At 51.2% G+C, this 14,584-nt stretch overlaps 1 protein-coding gene across 2 annotated transcripts in view; it reads right to left on the bottom strand.

Moving 5' to 3' along the window:
• Positions 1-14,358, bottom strand: part of MMP17 (matrix metallopeptidase 17) — a 74,912-nt gene extending 60,554 nt beyond the window's left edge. For both annotated transcript variants that reach the window (XM_062589999.1, XM_062590000.1), the window contains exon 1: positions 14,218-14,358. In XM_062589999.1, the coding sequence (XP_062445983.1) occupies positions 14,218-14,346 (129 nt within the window). In that variant the 5' untranslated portion in view covers positions 14,347-14,358. The remainder of the gene's footprint in view (positions 1-14,217) is intronic.
• Positions 14,359-14,584: the final 226 nt, after the last annotated feature.

Genomic DNA, 14,584 nt, shown 5'->3' with positions numbered 1-14,584 from the left:
TCTGCAATCTGACAAATTACCACTTTGAAAAGTAAAATCCGTATTGTTTTCTTCGAGAAAGGAAAGGTGCCTGCGTTTGGGGAAAAGTAAAAGTCATTTCACAGGTGTGCCTGACGCAGCTTGGCCTCGATCGACCCTTCCCATGCGGTGGAGGGCTCGCTTCCCACGTCATTAAACATTTACTCAAGCACCTCAAGACCCCAAAACCCCAAATGTCGGCAGCATCTCCACACTGGAAACCACAGCACCGTGCCTACCCGCGCCTATGCAGGACACACGGAAAATGAATGCTTTATGGAGCCAGACATTCGCCATTGCTTCCCCATCTCTTCTTGTCCCCGTCCCAGGACCGGCTACGTAATCACAGACCCTCTGAAGTCCAGGACCTGCGTGTTAACCTGGCAATTAGTTGAAGAGCAGTGCTTAGTGTTTAACAGATACTTGTGGATGCTGTCAACTACTAACTACCTGCCAAAATTTCTCTGCTGGGATGAAGGCGGCCAGAGCTACACACGTGCCTCTGGGGACAGGACGCGCTGTCATCACCCATCCCCAGTGCTGAGCAAAGCCCCGCGTGCTGCATGAGCACACCACTATGCACAAGGCCAGGGTTTCCCTAAGAAAAATAGGCTGCACCAGGGAAGCCGAGGGTCTCTTAGACGCGTTTCTCAGCCTGATACTCATGCAGCCAATTTAGCACATTGATCCCAATCAGGCTGTTATGAATCTTGCATCTGCTTCAGCTCCCTGTGCCCAGAAGCCAGAGATGACTTCTAAAAAGCTCAAACACAATAAAGACAAAAAAGAGAGCCTGTTTCATATGCTGGGCACTTATTTTTGCACCTTTAGGGATGGAATTTACATCTTGAAGACTCCCAAGAGATTTTATGTGCCCTCATCTTAATCATCAGTGCATTCCCCTGCAGAAAGCACTGTTGCTACTTGTATGATGGATGGAAGATGTAAGCAACTCTCCCAGGTCACAGCTGCAAAGTATAGCAGAGAAACCCAGGGTCCTTCCCTAGCCTTCAGCGTTACACGCATCCCACATACCCCCTCTCCTTTCTGCTTGTCTTCATACGAAAAATATCATCACTCATAATTCGATTTTTGCGCACTTTCTCACCCCATTGTTAAGTGCTCTGTCACATTTTATAATCTTGTTTTGTACGGTTACAGACAACACTTCCCATTCCCCTGCTCGAATTAGCTCATGGGACTTGCAAGCAGTTCTCTTTTGAAGCTCTTCCAGGTTATTGAACTACTATGTTAATGCAGCTTGTTTCCCATCAGTTGAGGGCAGAGTGCCGGGGACATCATTTATTTTCCATGTTTATTTATGTCAGGAGAGTCCTTAAAGGATTTGTTTGCAGCTGCTTCAGTGTCTGTTCTTCCAAAGGTTAGTTCTTGCTCCCACTGTCTCTCCACAGTGCTGGATGCCAGCAAGTCAGGCCTAAGGATACTGAAGCACACTAAGCTTGATTTAGCTGTTTTGATGCTGCGGAAACAACTAATTTCCTTTGTGCTTGCTAATGAAGAACAGAATCTCCGTTATTCTAATAGGCCCTTAGGCCCCTTGAAGGTAAGGAAATCTGGGAACGTGCCTTCCCTCTATGCCAGCTCTTGGCCTCAGGGCTGACGTATTTCTACCCCAACCTGCTGTAGACAACCGATTGGAGGTGGCTTTTGCCCAGACCCCCATAAGCATTAGGCAAAAGCAGCTTTCACTCCGTGTTTGCTGCCTCCCAACACAGATGAGAGGTGCTCGGCTCGTTAGCAGACCGAGACTTCTTTCAGCCGCTGCCTGGGTGATCCCCAGAGCAGAGGGTTTTCTCTCTTTCCACCACTGTTACTCCTGCGGCAATGAGAGAGACAGGCGCAGCTCTAACCCAGGACTGTCCGACCCCAAGCAGGGTCTTTGCATGGGTAGAGCAAATGCACCTGTCAATAAACACCAGGATCTCAGACATTAATAATAATACTCCTTGAGACTAAATTAATCCATCACTAAATTACACTTTCCCTTTTTGTATTCTCTGTTAGACTTGTACCTTTCAGTGAAGTCTTTTTAAGAAATGGTATCTAAGAAGGGGATGGTGAAAAGGGGCTCCATGAGCAAGATAGAAATTTCTCCTGTATTATATCGGCCCAAGGGAGACAAAAAAGCTGTCTGACATCTGGCAATGATCTATTAATATAACACCTCTATTTCTGTCTAATTCCAAAAGAAGTGCCATTTTTGTTAAGCTGTTTTTTGGATGGCTTGAGCACGTCCCGTCTGGATTTTGATGATACAATCACAGAAGAAAGCAATTTTGTTCCTGTGGCATGCTGACCTGCCAGGAATGAGGTCCCTCCTCTAAGACGAAGTGGAAGGGAGTCCTTGAAAAATGCAGGAATCATAATTATCTCAACAGAGCAATTCCATCTGCCCCTTTCATTTTGCCTTTCATCCCTGTGGAGGAACTTACTGGGTGCATATTTTTCTCCACCTGCCACTTCCTTTACTATTATTTTTCCAGGCTGCCACAGCTGCAGATGGTCACTCTTCCTTGTTATAAACAACTGCTGTCCACATTTTGCAAATGGAAGAGACCTCCTATGCACCTCACTCTGCTCAGGGCTCCCCATAGCCCTGGACCAAATCCATCACCTGCAGATGATGATGATGGCCCAGATGGCCCATCACGATGTGGTGCTCCTGCGGGGGGCTGAGGTACCTCATCACCTTTCTCCCAGCTTCAATCCAAACAACTTCCAGCTCCTTGGAGCGTCCCTAGATTTTTGTTTTGGGAGTTGGCTGCCAATTAATTTTCTCTTTAGGGTTCAAGGCTACCCTGAAGGAGGACAGGGTGCCAGATTGATTTCCTCCATGGTCCTCACAACAGCCTGGGCAAAGAAATATTTGTTATTTTCTGACAGTTCCCTACGGAGGCTATTTAGGCATCCAACCCATTGAAGGGCAGATTTGGCAATTTTGCCACAAATTCTGTTTAAAAGGTTTTATAATGTTAATTAAATTTCTGCAGTTGTATCTGCTGGCTCTAAATAAGATCCAGACCTCTCTGAGTACGCAAGGAAGAGCTCAGTTCCTTGCCCCAACTCAAACCTGGCTCTGACCAAGTCTGTTGCTCCCAAGATCAAATTCCCTGTATGTAACACTGGGAATACGATACTGTCCCTCGACAAAAGGAAATGAATTCAAGACTCCAAGGGTTCAGATACAGCATGCGTCCAAGGGTCCCAGAGGGTCTGAGATGATTCCCAGAGCAACAAAAAAAAAAGCAGATGTCCTTGCCCTGAGAACCAATTATTTTAAGCAGACAAGCAAAACTGATCATCTGGGATTGTGCAGCCAGGAATGATGCAGCAGGGACAGAAAACGAGTCACACCAAGCGCTGCAGACGAATCTGATGTAACGCTGCTGCAACTTGGGCACCTTCTCCACCTCGAGGATCTGTACGCTGTGCCCAGGGCTGAAACCTTTGGCCTCCACCAGTATTGCTGGGGTTTAGATACGTCTTTCCAGGAAAGCCCAGAAGGAAGAAGAGCTGTCGAGCTCCTGCGAAACGTAGGAGGAGACAGGATGATTTTAATAGTTAAGATTCTTCAGAAATTTAAAGCAGGAGCTGCTTTTCTTCTGGGAAGAGGAAATTAATATATGCCACAAGCACAGCCCCTCGTCGTCGTCGCCACGAGTTGCCTCATCGCACGGCCGCTGAGGGGACGCCAGGAAGGGTGCCAACGGCCCCGGGCGAGGAGGTCCGCGGCCTCTGGACGCTGCCTTCCCTGACGTTTTCCCAGTTTCCACAGGAGGGCACCAGGTGCCCACCGGCGAGGCCGCGGCCCGTCCCCGGGCGCCCCAGGCCGCGCGGCCCCCAACGCGCCCCCAACCCCGGGGACGAGCCCACCCCGAGGTGGACCTGCCCGGGGACCGTCCCCTCCTCCCCGCCGGGCGGGCGGGCACAGAGCGGGAGGCCCCAGCGGCTTCCCCGGGCGGAGGGGACAGGCCACCCGGGCAGCAGCTCCGCTGCCTCCCCAAAAGCGGGAGCCACCGCTGGGGTCTCGCCCCGTCCCGCGCGCGGATCGACCCCGCGGCAGCCCCGCGAGGACCCGCCTCGGCCTCCGGCTCCCGCGCGTCTCCACAGACCCCTTCACGAGCAAATCTCCTTCCCAGGGGGCACAGACCCGGTGACATGGGTCCGTCCTCCCCCAGTAAGGACCTGTCTGACCAGGAGGACACCGTGCACGCTCTCGCCGAGGACAGACGACACGTCCGCCCTGCGTCCCCCGCCTTAAAACACAGTTTCCACAAGCTCAGGGCAGGAGAAGGGCTCTGGGGCTGCTCGGCCCCAGCCTGCCGCTGACGGACAGACGCCCCCCACCAGCCCTGCGAGACGTGGTTCAGATTTTCAGCCAGATCCTCGCCGCTTCTACACGCGACTTCTCTGAAGCTTCTGGACACAGCGGTCCCAAAGCCTTCCTCCCCCAGCAAGCCCGCGGGGCTCGCCAGCCTGACGACTCGCTCTCCCGCGCAGCGGCGGCCAGGACAGGTTGCCCAACGCCGACCGCGGGCTTCCATCAGTGCCACGAGCGGTGGCAGGACTTGGCACGGCAGATCCCCGCCGAGCCTCAGCACGAGGTGCGGACCTACAGTCACCGGCCAGCACACAGCAGTGTCCGTACGCACGCGGTAGCTGCGAGCACGTGCATCAAACGCTTCTTATTCCATCGTGGGATCCTGCGCACCACTGCGGTTTGAAGCGGGGAACGAAGAAGCTCTTAAGAGCCAAAATATCTAATGCTGGTAAGCACTGACCTAGCATCAGACTCTTACTTGGAGCCGTGTGGCAATCCTCTAAGTGTATCCAACCACGGGAGCTGCAGCGATGGTCAAAGGAAGGGCCATCCACCAAGGCGGGTACATCGGGCTGGTGCAGCTGCGCTGGGACTACCACGGATTCACAGTATGTCAGCTTGGACGTTCAATGCCAGATCGAACTGGAGACCCTTCATGAGCAGAAGTCTTTAAATATTAGAGACTTGGTCCCTGGAGCGCAGGTTAGCTTGAAGAGAGCAACGCAGGTGCTTGGTCACTGACTTCCTCTAGTCTCTCAGAGACAGGCTCATCAAACACCTTGTCCTCAGGCTTTCAAGTACAGAAAGAGAAATTTAATATCTTTCGAGGGGAAGTTTTTTAATCCAGGTGATCTTTTAGAAGACTGTTCAGATCAGTGCTGTCCCTTTTATAGCCTAAATGGGACCTGGAACAGAGTGGTTGTTTTTCTCCAGATTATCTTGATTTTGCTGGACACTGACTGAGTACACGCTGAAGTATGAGGTGTACTAGGATCACCAAAACAGCAACAGATTGTCTGACAGGACTGTCATTCTGTCATAGAATATGACATGCATCCAGCCCAGGAGGAAGAACTGGATTGCTGTACATTTTAGTGCTGGCTGAGGCAATACAAGATTATTTCTCATTTCACAGTCTCATTGATCAGGCCTGGAGGATCCGTTTCCATAGCATAAACAAAATCTTGCCAAAAAAAATCCCAAACCACCTAACTGGCTTTAGCTGTGTTTTTATATAAAACATGTTGCCATTTCACAAGCATGTCCATGAGGGACTTCCCTTTTGTGAACCCAATTTCCTCTCGCTTTTGAACAAAAACGCATCTCTGACATGAAGGATGCGAAGGCAGAGACAGCATGGTTTGGTACAGAGCAGTGGGGAATTTACAGAGCAACAACAAAATGGAGAACAAACAAGAAAAATAAAAGCCAATTTAATGCAGAGAATTTATCAAAGAGGCAAAGATGCTTCTCAAGTGGCCTTGTTGACTGCCATTCTGGAACCTAATGTGCTGGAAGGAGACTAAGAGCTTAAAGAGGGAACAAGAACAAAGCAAACGCACGCACCAGCGTGGTAACAATCCTATCGCTCGGCAGCGAGAGCCCACCGCGCTCGACTCCAGCCTCCTTACAAAAGGCGCAGACCTTGGTGAGCACGTTGCAGCTCACTTCTCCAGCTCTCAGAGCAGTACAAGTTTTCCCGCCAGTCAGGGACAAGCCACAGTTTTGGGCTAAGTGCTGGCTAAGAAGTAAAAGATGTTCAGTGGTTGCAATGTCTCCAGAGGAGACTGCACGTGGTGAGATCAAGAAAAGCTGGGAAGACTGTTTTGTTTCACGTTTATTCAGTGATAAATGACAGCTGACAACCTTTCCCAAAGGCTGAATTCATCAGCTCCAGAGTTTACAGGTAATTAGATCTGAAACCTTCACTGGATCTTCTGTAGTGGTCACTGTATCTTTTTGCTCCTCATGTATTTTTTGGTATCCAATTCTACTACTGGGCTTTCCAGGAGCCACAGTAGAACAACAGAAGCACTTTCTTCTCCTATACCCTTCACACAAACAGACCTCCAAGTTTTTGGCTCATCACATACCTTCGAGGCAGCTGCAAATGAGTTCAGCAGAGCTGCCCAGCAGCTTAGGAGAGAGTCTCAAACTTAGCTTAGACTTCAAGAGAAATGCAAAAAATGCAACTCCCATGCTGCACTTCAGCCAGAATATTGGTAGTAATACTTCTGCATAGGGCAACATCTCACTGAGAAAAGCAAATGTTAAGGGTTGACCAACTTCCATAAAAATAATGGCTGACAACTAGCAATATAGCCTAGAACTTGCAGTACTGTGAACAGTCTATAGCATCTAATCAAGTGCACGTCTCCTCAGAATAGTGTTTCCAGGCTCTCTTCTCAAAAGGGATCCCATGCTGACCCCCTTTCTCACACACCAGTCTTTTCCATGCTTCTATCCCATTCAGGTCCCATCCAGGGTTCAATTGCTCACTTGGTGCCCATACTGTTCTCAGCTCTGCTCTGAACCTCAAAAAAGCATCAGACATGGACATCCCCAAAGTTTAGCAATAGCCTGTAAAGGTCCTGTAAAGGTAACTGCCATCTCCAGCAAGGGGAATTTGGTGGGAAGAAAGGTGAAAAATCCAGAGTTGGGCAGTTTGGGGAGAAGGGCACTCTAGTAGCTGTACAGAAATTAAACACCTCCACCATGATGCAGAACAGGCAGCCTCCTCCAATCAAGAGAGCAATCGCACAGAGGATTTCAGACTTTTGGTTGAACCTGTCCAGACCTCTTATCTCCTACTTCTGCTTTGGTTGAGGGAACTCTTAAGGAAAGACAAGCTGTCTCTTCACTTCCCTATTTTGGTAAGAAAGTTCATTGCAAAGAGATTGCATGTGAAAGGCACCGGCTTTCCGTTCTCTGGAAAGCCAGCTGTCCCTGCATTAGAGAAGTCCATTCCAAAGGTACTGGGCCTCCTGCAACAGCGGTCCCCAGTGCAGCCAGCGACAAAGCTTTTGCCATAGCAATTACCTGCTGCTCTCTGCTCAGATGCTGCAAAGTCTGACTCCTGCAGAAAGAAGCCACCAGCTCCAGTCTGCCAGGCCCAAGCATCTCTGGGGCTCATGCCAGGCTCCAAGCCACCCATCTCTGCTCCAGCATAGGTGGTCATATAAGACACACTTGAATTATAGTGTGAACCAAGTACATAATGGCAGAGAACCTGGGCTGTCAGGCATTCTTCAGCAGCTGGGAGTTAAATAAGAGGAGATGCCATCTGGGGTTTGTTAAATGACAAGACTATATAATCCAAACATGTCCATCACCTTCAAGCAAGTACCCTGTGACACAGGTAAAATTGCTTTTGTTCACTCAAAAGATCAATATTGTCAGGATGAAATTATATGCCAGCTGATATGAAAAACTCTGCCTGGCCAACAGTCAGCAATCAGAAACTCCCTCTTGAAAAAACATTAAAAAAACAAAGCAAAACAATATAAACTATCACCTTCCAAATCACGTTATTTGGACTGTTCTTGATAGGAACTGTAGATCATCACCAGATTTCTTGGAAGAATGATTTTCTATGCATATGGTTTATTCTGATACGGGAAATTCCTCAGATTTAATCAAGTTCTTTTCTCTCAAATATTCAAGGCTAACCAAACTGTCAGAGTCTCATTTGAAGACCTCATTCCTCAGTGAACTTTGGCATTTTCTCCATGTCAGTCACTGTAAGACTTTTCTCTGAACAAACCTATTGTCAAAGGCAGTTTCTCGTCGTGTTCATCTAAAACTCTCCAGTTCTGCTCGACTTCAACAGTTTCTTCCTTTCGCCCCCGCACGTCTGTTTTGTTTTTCACTGGGTTTAACTTTGCATATGTGGCTTGGTGTGTTTTTTTTAATATAACATCAAATCTCTTAATTCTCTGACCCAGAAATCAGAGACAATCCTCATAAAAATCTGGGACAAAGAACACACACACAGATGCATGCACACATCAGGAAGAGCTTCTGAAACTCCCAAATCTACCCATTTATAGTGATTTTGATTAAAGAAAGCATTTCAAGAAGAACTGTTGCTGTCAGATCTTGGGTTATTTTGAACGCAAATCCTTGGCTTTCAAGTGCAGCTCTACTCTAAAATGGGATACTATTTTTAAGAGTGACAACACGGTGGCCCAAGTTTACTGTTAACCAGTGATTTGCACACTAGATGGGCCCAGTTCAAGAGAAAGGCTTTTCCCTCCCGCATTGTCACCTCTACGAGGCCAATTAGGAAACTGAGATCCAAGCATGATATCTACCTGATCTTGCAGTACTATGGGAATAAAGGTTTCCTTAGTTAGAGCGTGACCTTTCTCTGAGCTTTGCAATCCATTCCTGCAGCAGTTTTGCCAATGAGTAAATAATTAGGAATTAGTAAGCGGTCATAGCGATGAGTCACAGCAAACCTTCACTAGAACTAATGAACTTGCAGGCCAAATCGGGTGCTGGAGACATCTGTGAAATCCCTAGGTTTCACGATGCTGTCGCCCGAGTCACACCAGTGGGCAGGCAGAGGTGCAGCCCCCCAGACGAAACACCTGGCCGCACTGCTGAGTAACATGCTGCTGGCCCTCACGGCAGAGCTGCTGCAGACACGGACCAGGAGAGCGTTGTCCGACCAAAGGCAGGGGACAGCAATGTGCCATCTTTTGCACAGCCACTTTCCATGAGCAAGCGTAATCTAACGAAGGAGAATAGCCAAGCACAGCAGGAGTGAGGTGGCTGCCTAAATCAAAAAGAGATGCACACAGGCAGAGCAATTTCCATTACAGCAAATCCCACCAGTCTTTAGGGGAAATTAAAAGGTGCATAAGGACAGCTCTATCATACTCCATCATCTCTATCATCGCCACTGAGCTGGCTCACGGCAGCACAGAGGGGAATTTTGGCCAGTAAAGCCTGGGTACGTTGCAGCTCACCCCAAGGAAAGCTGGCACCGTTTGTACAGTCTCGCACAGCACCTCTCACCCCAGCGGTGGGAAACTGTGCTGGCTTGGGAGCAAATCACCTAGTTCACCACAACCCTGAGACCCAACAACAGCCACAGGAATGAGCTGGGAGCTCGTGTGGGCTACACAGGTTGAGAGCCCAGCACTGCATAAGGAACAGCCAAAGTCAATGGAGAATCCTTGCAGCCAACAGTTTCTTCTGCCACGCATCTTCGCTTTTCTTAAGAAATGCCTCTCTGTCCCAGCCCTGAAGTGCCACCAGCGCTGGCGACGTTAGCCCTGTCTGCCAACCACCTCAAATGCAGAGCTCAGCTCCAAGGATGAAGAGCGAGGACAAGGAGGGGGCTCACCCCATCCACCCCCCCCCCGAGATCCCTTCCCTGAAACATGGGAAAGTCTCCAGTGACACGGTTTCATGCACAGGCTCAGAACCACTACTAAAGGCAGGGTCTCATTAAAGCGAGTAATTTAGCTTAACTGCCCTCAGTAATTCACGCAGCTAGGCCTACAATAGCAGCCAAGCACAGAACAAAATTGCGTTACTGTATCTTGAGGTCTGGGGCTCTCAAATCTGAAAGGGAAGTAGCAGTTCAAACCAGCCAGGGCTTTAATACCAGATTAAATGCTTTCACAGTAGCCAGTATGTTTGAAAGCTTCCAGCCAGCCTTTTGTCAAGCCAATTTAGTTTGCATTATACTTTGGCTTCAAGAGAGATCTTAAAATGTAACCAGAAGCATACTTTTTTTTTTTTTTTTTTTTTTTTTTTTACATGGTAGCTTAACAGTCTTGGAGGGAATTCATGGACCTGGGAAGGCCAGGACTCCTTAACAGCGGGGAAGGAAGCGTTTTAATGGCAGAGGGGCCAAGCAAAGCTCCTCTCTGCTGCACAGTTGGCCTGAGTCTACTGTTCTTTAAGGAATCCATCAAGCATTTTGTCCTGAAAGTCTTGCCATTTTAGAAGGCTGAATGAAGCCCCAGCTGGGATTATGATTTTTTAATTTCTCCATCAGCAGCAGTAGAAGGTTAGAAGTCTGTTGGCTTCTCCTCATCAGACAGCCTATTTCCATACAAGAATTTTACTTTAAAAGGGCTAATTATCCCAAGCTTTGAATCAGAAAATAAGGCATGCCTTAGAGACACCCTCCCCCTTCCCAGACGCTTAAATGCATCAATTTAGGAAAGTTCCTGGCTGAGCTTAGAGCAGCGAAGGAGGCTGGACTAGCATGCGCGACCACTTGTGGGAACAGCTGTAAAACGCTGACGTCTGATGAGGACAGCAGCGGGAAAGCTCCTACCCTGATGGTTAGCTCAGCAGCTCTAGAGACACATTGCTTCTTAAAAAGGGGCAAGGTGCAACCAAATCACCCCAAAGGAGCCCATTTCCCAGGCTGCTTTAGCAGCCAGCACTTGAACAGCGCCTGGCACAGATCGCTCTTTAACCCTCGCCATCGCAGGAGACTGCTGCTGCTCCTCCTGCTCCTCAGCTCCTCCGTCTCAGGACAGAGAAACCTCTGTCTGCTCCCGCGGGCCACCACAGCCCCGCTGGCGGGCACGGCTGGAAGGGCTCTGCAAACCACCCTCTCCACCAGCGCATCCTCCCCATTCAAACGAGAGGCCGGTACAAAGGCGAGGGTCCTGCTGGCGCACAAAGAGCCGCTTGGGATGGCGGCAGCGAGGGGGGACTCGGCCCACGGCCCCGGGCGATGAATGCAAATGCCTGCACCCCCTCGGAGCAGGGCGGCTGGAAACAACAGAGGCCGGCATTGTGCGCGGAAAGCGGAGAGCGCCGTCTCCTGCAGTACGCAAGGCATCAGGAATGCCCCGAAGCCCCCAGCTGAAGAAACACCCAGGAAGCAGGGGGGTGGGCAGCGCACCAAACTTTCCTGGCACCTCCCATCATACAGTCAACAAGAAGAACACTCTTGTTTTTTGTACAAACGGTCTTGCAACTCAACTAAAACTTTCCCGGCACTCCCGTGTCATTTGTCCCCCAACCACACAGGCTATTCTCGGCCACAATGCTGCAACCACCCCACTGAGGCCTCTGTGCTGCAACCAGCGCACGATGGAGGGACTTCTCCAATGGGAGGAGCCTTGCTCGGGTTTGGACGTTCATCTGTCTGCCAGCCACAGGTTTTGCTCAATACCCGGTTTCCCACCAGCATCTGTATCTATAGCAGATGATAACACAACCCTGCTGCCAAGAGCTGCTTTTTTACCAGTGAGCTCGCTTTTAAAACAGCAGGTCTCCAGGTCAACACCTTTAGTGCACAGATTCCACCGCCCCAGCCCTTATGAAAAATAAGGCTTGAAGGCAGATCTCCCTTGGGACCTGGTTCAAAGCCTGGTGAAGTGAGAATTCTCATTACTTAGTCACAGCTAACGCATATGAAGTTTTTGCGGCTGAGACCCCTGAGACTCTTAAGTCAAACAGCCATAAGAAGATGTGATTTGTGAACGATATACATATACCATGAGCTTTCAGCATTACGGAGAGGCGGTTTGGGGGTTTTATTGTAGAAAAGGCAGCAGTGCAAGATGTGAAGTGGTAAATCTCCAAACCAATGTACTAAAATTCAAGGAAAACACTCAAGTCAAGCTTCACTCCATCTGTCCTATTTTATGCTCTCTTTGTTAGAGCAACTAATGGAGAATAATAAAAACATTAATAATCAAGCTAGATTTATAAACTAGGCAAGATATTCTACTGGTAATGAAATCTGGAGAATCATTCAATATTATATTGCTTTGGGCAGCGCTCTAACAAGAGCCGCCTTTGAATTACAGCCCTTTTTCGTTTTGCTGAACTTTAATTTGGCCCAGCATCACTGTTTCATTTAAAATAAACCTACAGCAGGACTGAGCGGAGCGGAGGGCACAGCTCAGCCGCAGAGTCCTGCGCGCTGCCTCGGTCGGCGGCAGCCTCTCCGCTGCGAGGGGGGCATTTTGCATGTAAAAGCCATGTTGACACTGCACTATATTTACTGCAGAGAATTGCTGGATATGATTTTCAAAGGTTAGTGGAGCTTTCTAATGCCATGGCTTCATGCTCCCTAGTTTTCAAATATTGGGTGGAAAGGCATCACACATCTTTAATTTCTTAGTTGCTTCATAAAGTGGATGTCAAATAATTCTTCTTAAAGTGCTCACTTCCCACCTGCTGTTCTTTTCCTGACAAACACCTCCAAAAATACCTTGGCGTTTTCTGCTCTCTGCTGCTCATTACAGGGCATAAGCACAAACCTTCTTCATAATCAACCCCCTTCCTAATCCAGCAGCTCTGTCAAAGCCAAAGAGATGCATCTGCCCCAGCAAGCACACCCGCTGAAAGGCAGAGATCGGAGACACACGCTCCAGGTCACCTAGTCTAAACTCCCCCGAATAAATGAGGTTCGATCTTAACAGCACAGCACTCTGATTTCTCTGGCTGACATTACCTGCAGTTAACTTCTCAGGAGTTGCCACCCTTTTGGCTGGAGAATCCCACCGTTCTGTAGCACGGTTTTGAGCTACTGCTCAGTTCCAGTGCCCAGACAAAAAGGTACCTTAGTGCCTAAAAGCTGTCAGCAATAACTAACGAGCCCCCCTGAGTATTAACATTTAACCTGTAAAAGCTGTGTGAAGCAAGTATGGGCGCAAAGGTAAAAAAAGGTCAAAGAGTTTGAGCCAAATTGATCGGTGCAGAACATAGCAATTCATGTGTTATTTGTATTAAATATTAATTTCAGCATCAACATTTAGTTACAGAGGAAAGTGAATGCACAATAACAAAGCAGATGCACCTAATTTTCCTGCATTTTCTATTAAACCAACGTGGAAAGACACCCTTCGTCCTTCCCGGAGCACAGGCAGGGGCTGGCGAAGGAGCCTCCCCGCTCCCGGGCTCACAGCCCCGCGGGGGCCCAGCTCGCCCGCTCAGCGCCGCGGCGGGCAGCCTGGCGCGCTGCTCTGGGTGAGCCGTGCTCGCCAGACACCCCTGCCTCGACGGAAAGCTGCTTCCCAACAGCAGCGCACTAGCGGCATTTTGGAATTCGCTGAATTTCACGGAGCTGCTCCAAGCCGGCGCGGGTCCAGCGCTGGGACCGCTTGCCCAGCGCAGAGCTATGCACCGGCTTTCTGACAGCCGCCTGAAGCGAAAGCCTGTGTTTGACACGGTCAAGCAGCTTTTCTCCTTGAGCCGGGGTCCTCTCCCCGAGCTGAGGCTGGCGCCTGCCACAATAAACTTCTCCTCCCGCAGGAGGAAAGCCGCCGTCTCTCCCCCTCTTCAAGGAGATCGCATGAAGTTGCCACAGACCTGCCAGCTTTGCAGTCTGGCGGGGACACTAACCCAAGCCCCCACGGCCCACTAAAACGCTTTCATTACCCTGCGAATAAGGCAAGCCCCTGCGAGGGGGGAAGCAGAGCTGCAAGACCGCGCGCGGACCGTGCAGAGCACCTCGGCGGAGCCGCGCCTTCGGCTGCGCGGGCACACGCGGCGGGCGCAGCCCCCCGGCCCCGGGCACTGCTCGTACTCCAGACGTGCCGCGTTGCTGCCGTTGCGGGCACGTCGCCTCGGAAATGCCCATCCACGCGCGCTTGCTAGTGGGCTCACGGACGCGCGGATGCCGAGCTCGGGGAGAGGTCGGGCAGCCGCGCAGGGGGGCGACCGTGCAGCGGGTGCGGGATGGGTGCAAGGGGGAGCACCGGGGGGGCCGCCGTGCGGGGAGGGCACCGGGTGCATGGGGCGGGGGGGGGGAGGGCCGCGCAGGGGGCATTTCCAGGGGCCGGAGCGGGGGGTGCCCGGACGGGGGACCAGAGCGGAGCGTGGAGGAGCGGGGGAGCCAGGGTCGCGTCGAGGGGACGCGGATAACTCACAACTCCGCGGGTGATGTCGTCCGCCGCGGGGGTGGGCGCCGCCGGCGCTTCCTGCCACGCCAGCCACAGGGCGACCATGAGGAGCATCTCCCGGCGGCGGCCGCGGTGCCTGGCGGCGGCGCTCAGCATCCCGCGCCGCCCCGCGCCGCCCGCCGCCGGCCCCGGCAGGGCACGGCCCCGCGCTGGGCTCCGGCGGGCCGCCGGGCTGCGCGCCGCATCCGCGCTCCCCGCGCCGGGCTCCGCGCCGCGCCGGGGGAGCCGCCGCCGCCGCGGGAGGCTCCGCTCCGCGCCGCCGGGGGCTGCGGGGGGCTGCGGGACCCGCTCACATGCCCGCGGCCCGGGCGCGCCGGCGGCCGCCGCCGCTCGC

Source organism: Rhea pennata, chromosome 17, assembly GCF_028389875.1.
Source record: "Rhea pennata isolate bPtePen1 chromosome 17, bPtePen1.pri, whole genome shotgun sequence".
NCBI lineage: Eukaryota > Metazoa > Chordata > Aves > Rheiformes > Rheidae > Rhea > Rhea pennata.
The sequence above is the reverse complement of the archived record's forward strand: the minus strand, read 5'-3'. Positions and strand labels throughout refer to the sequence as shown.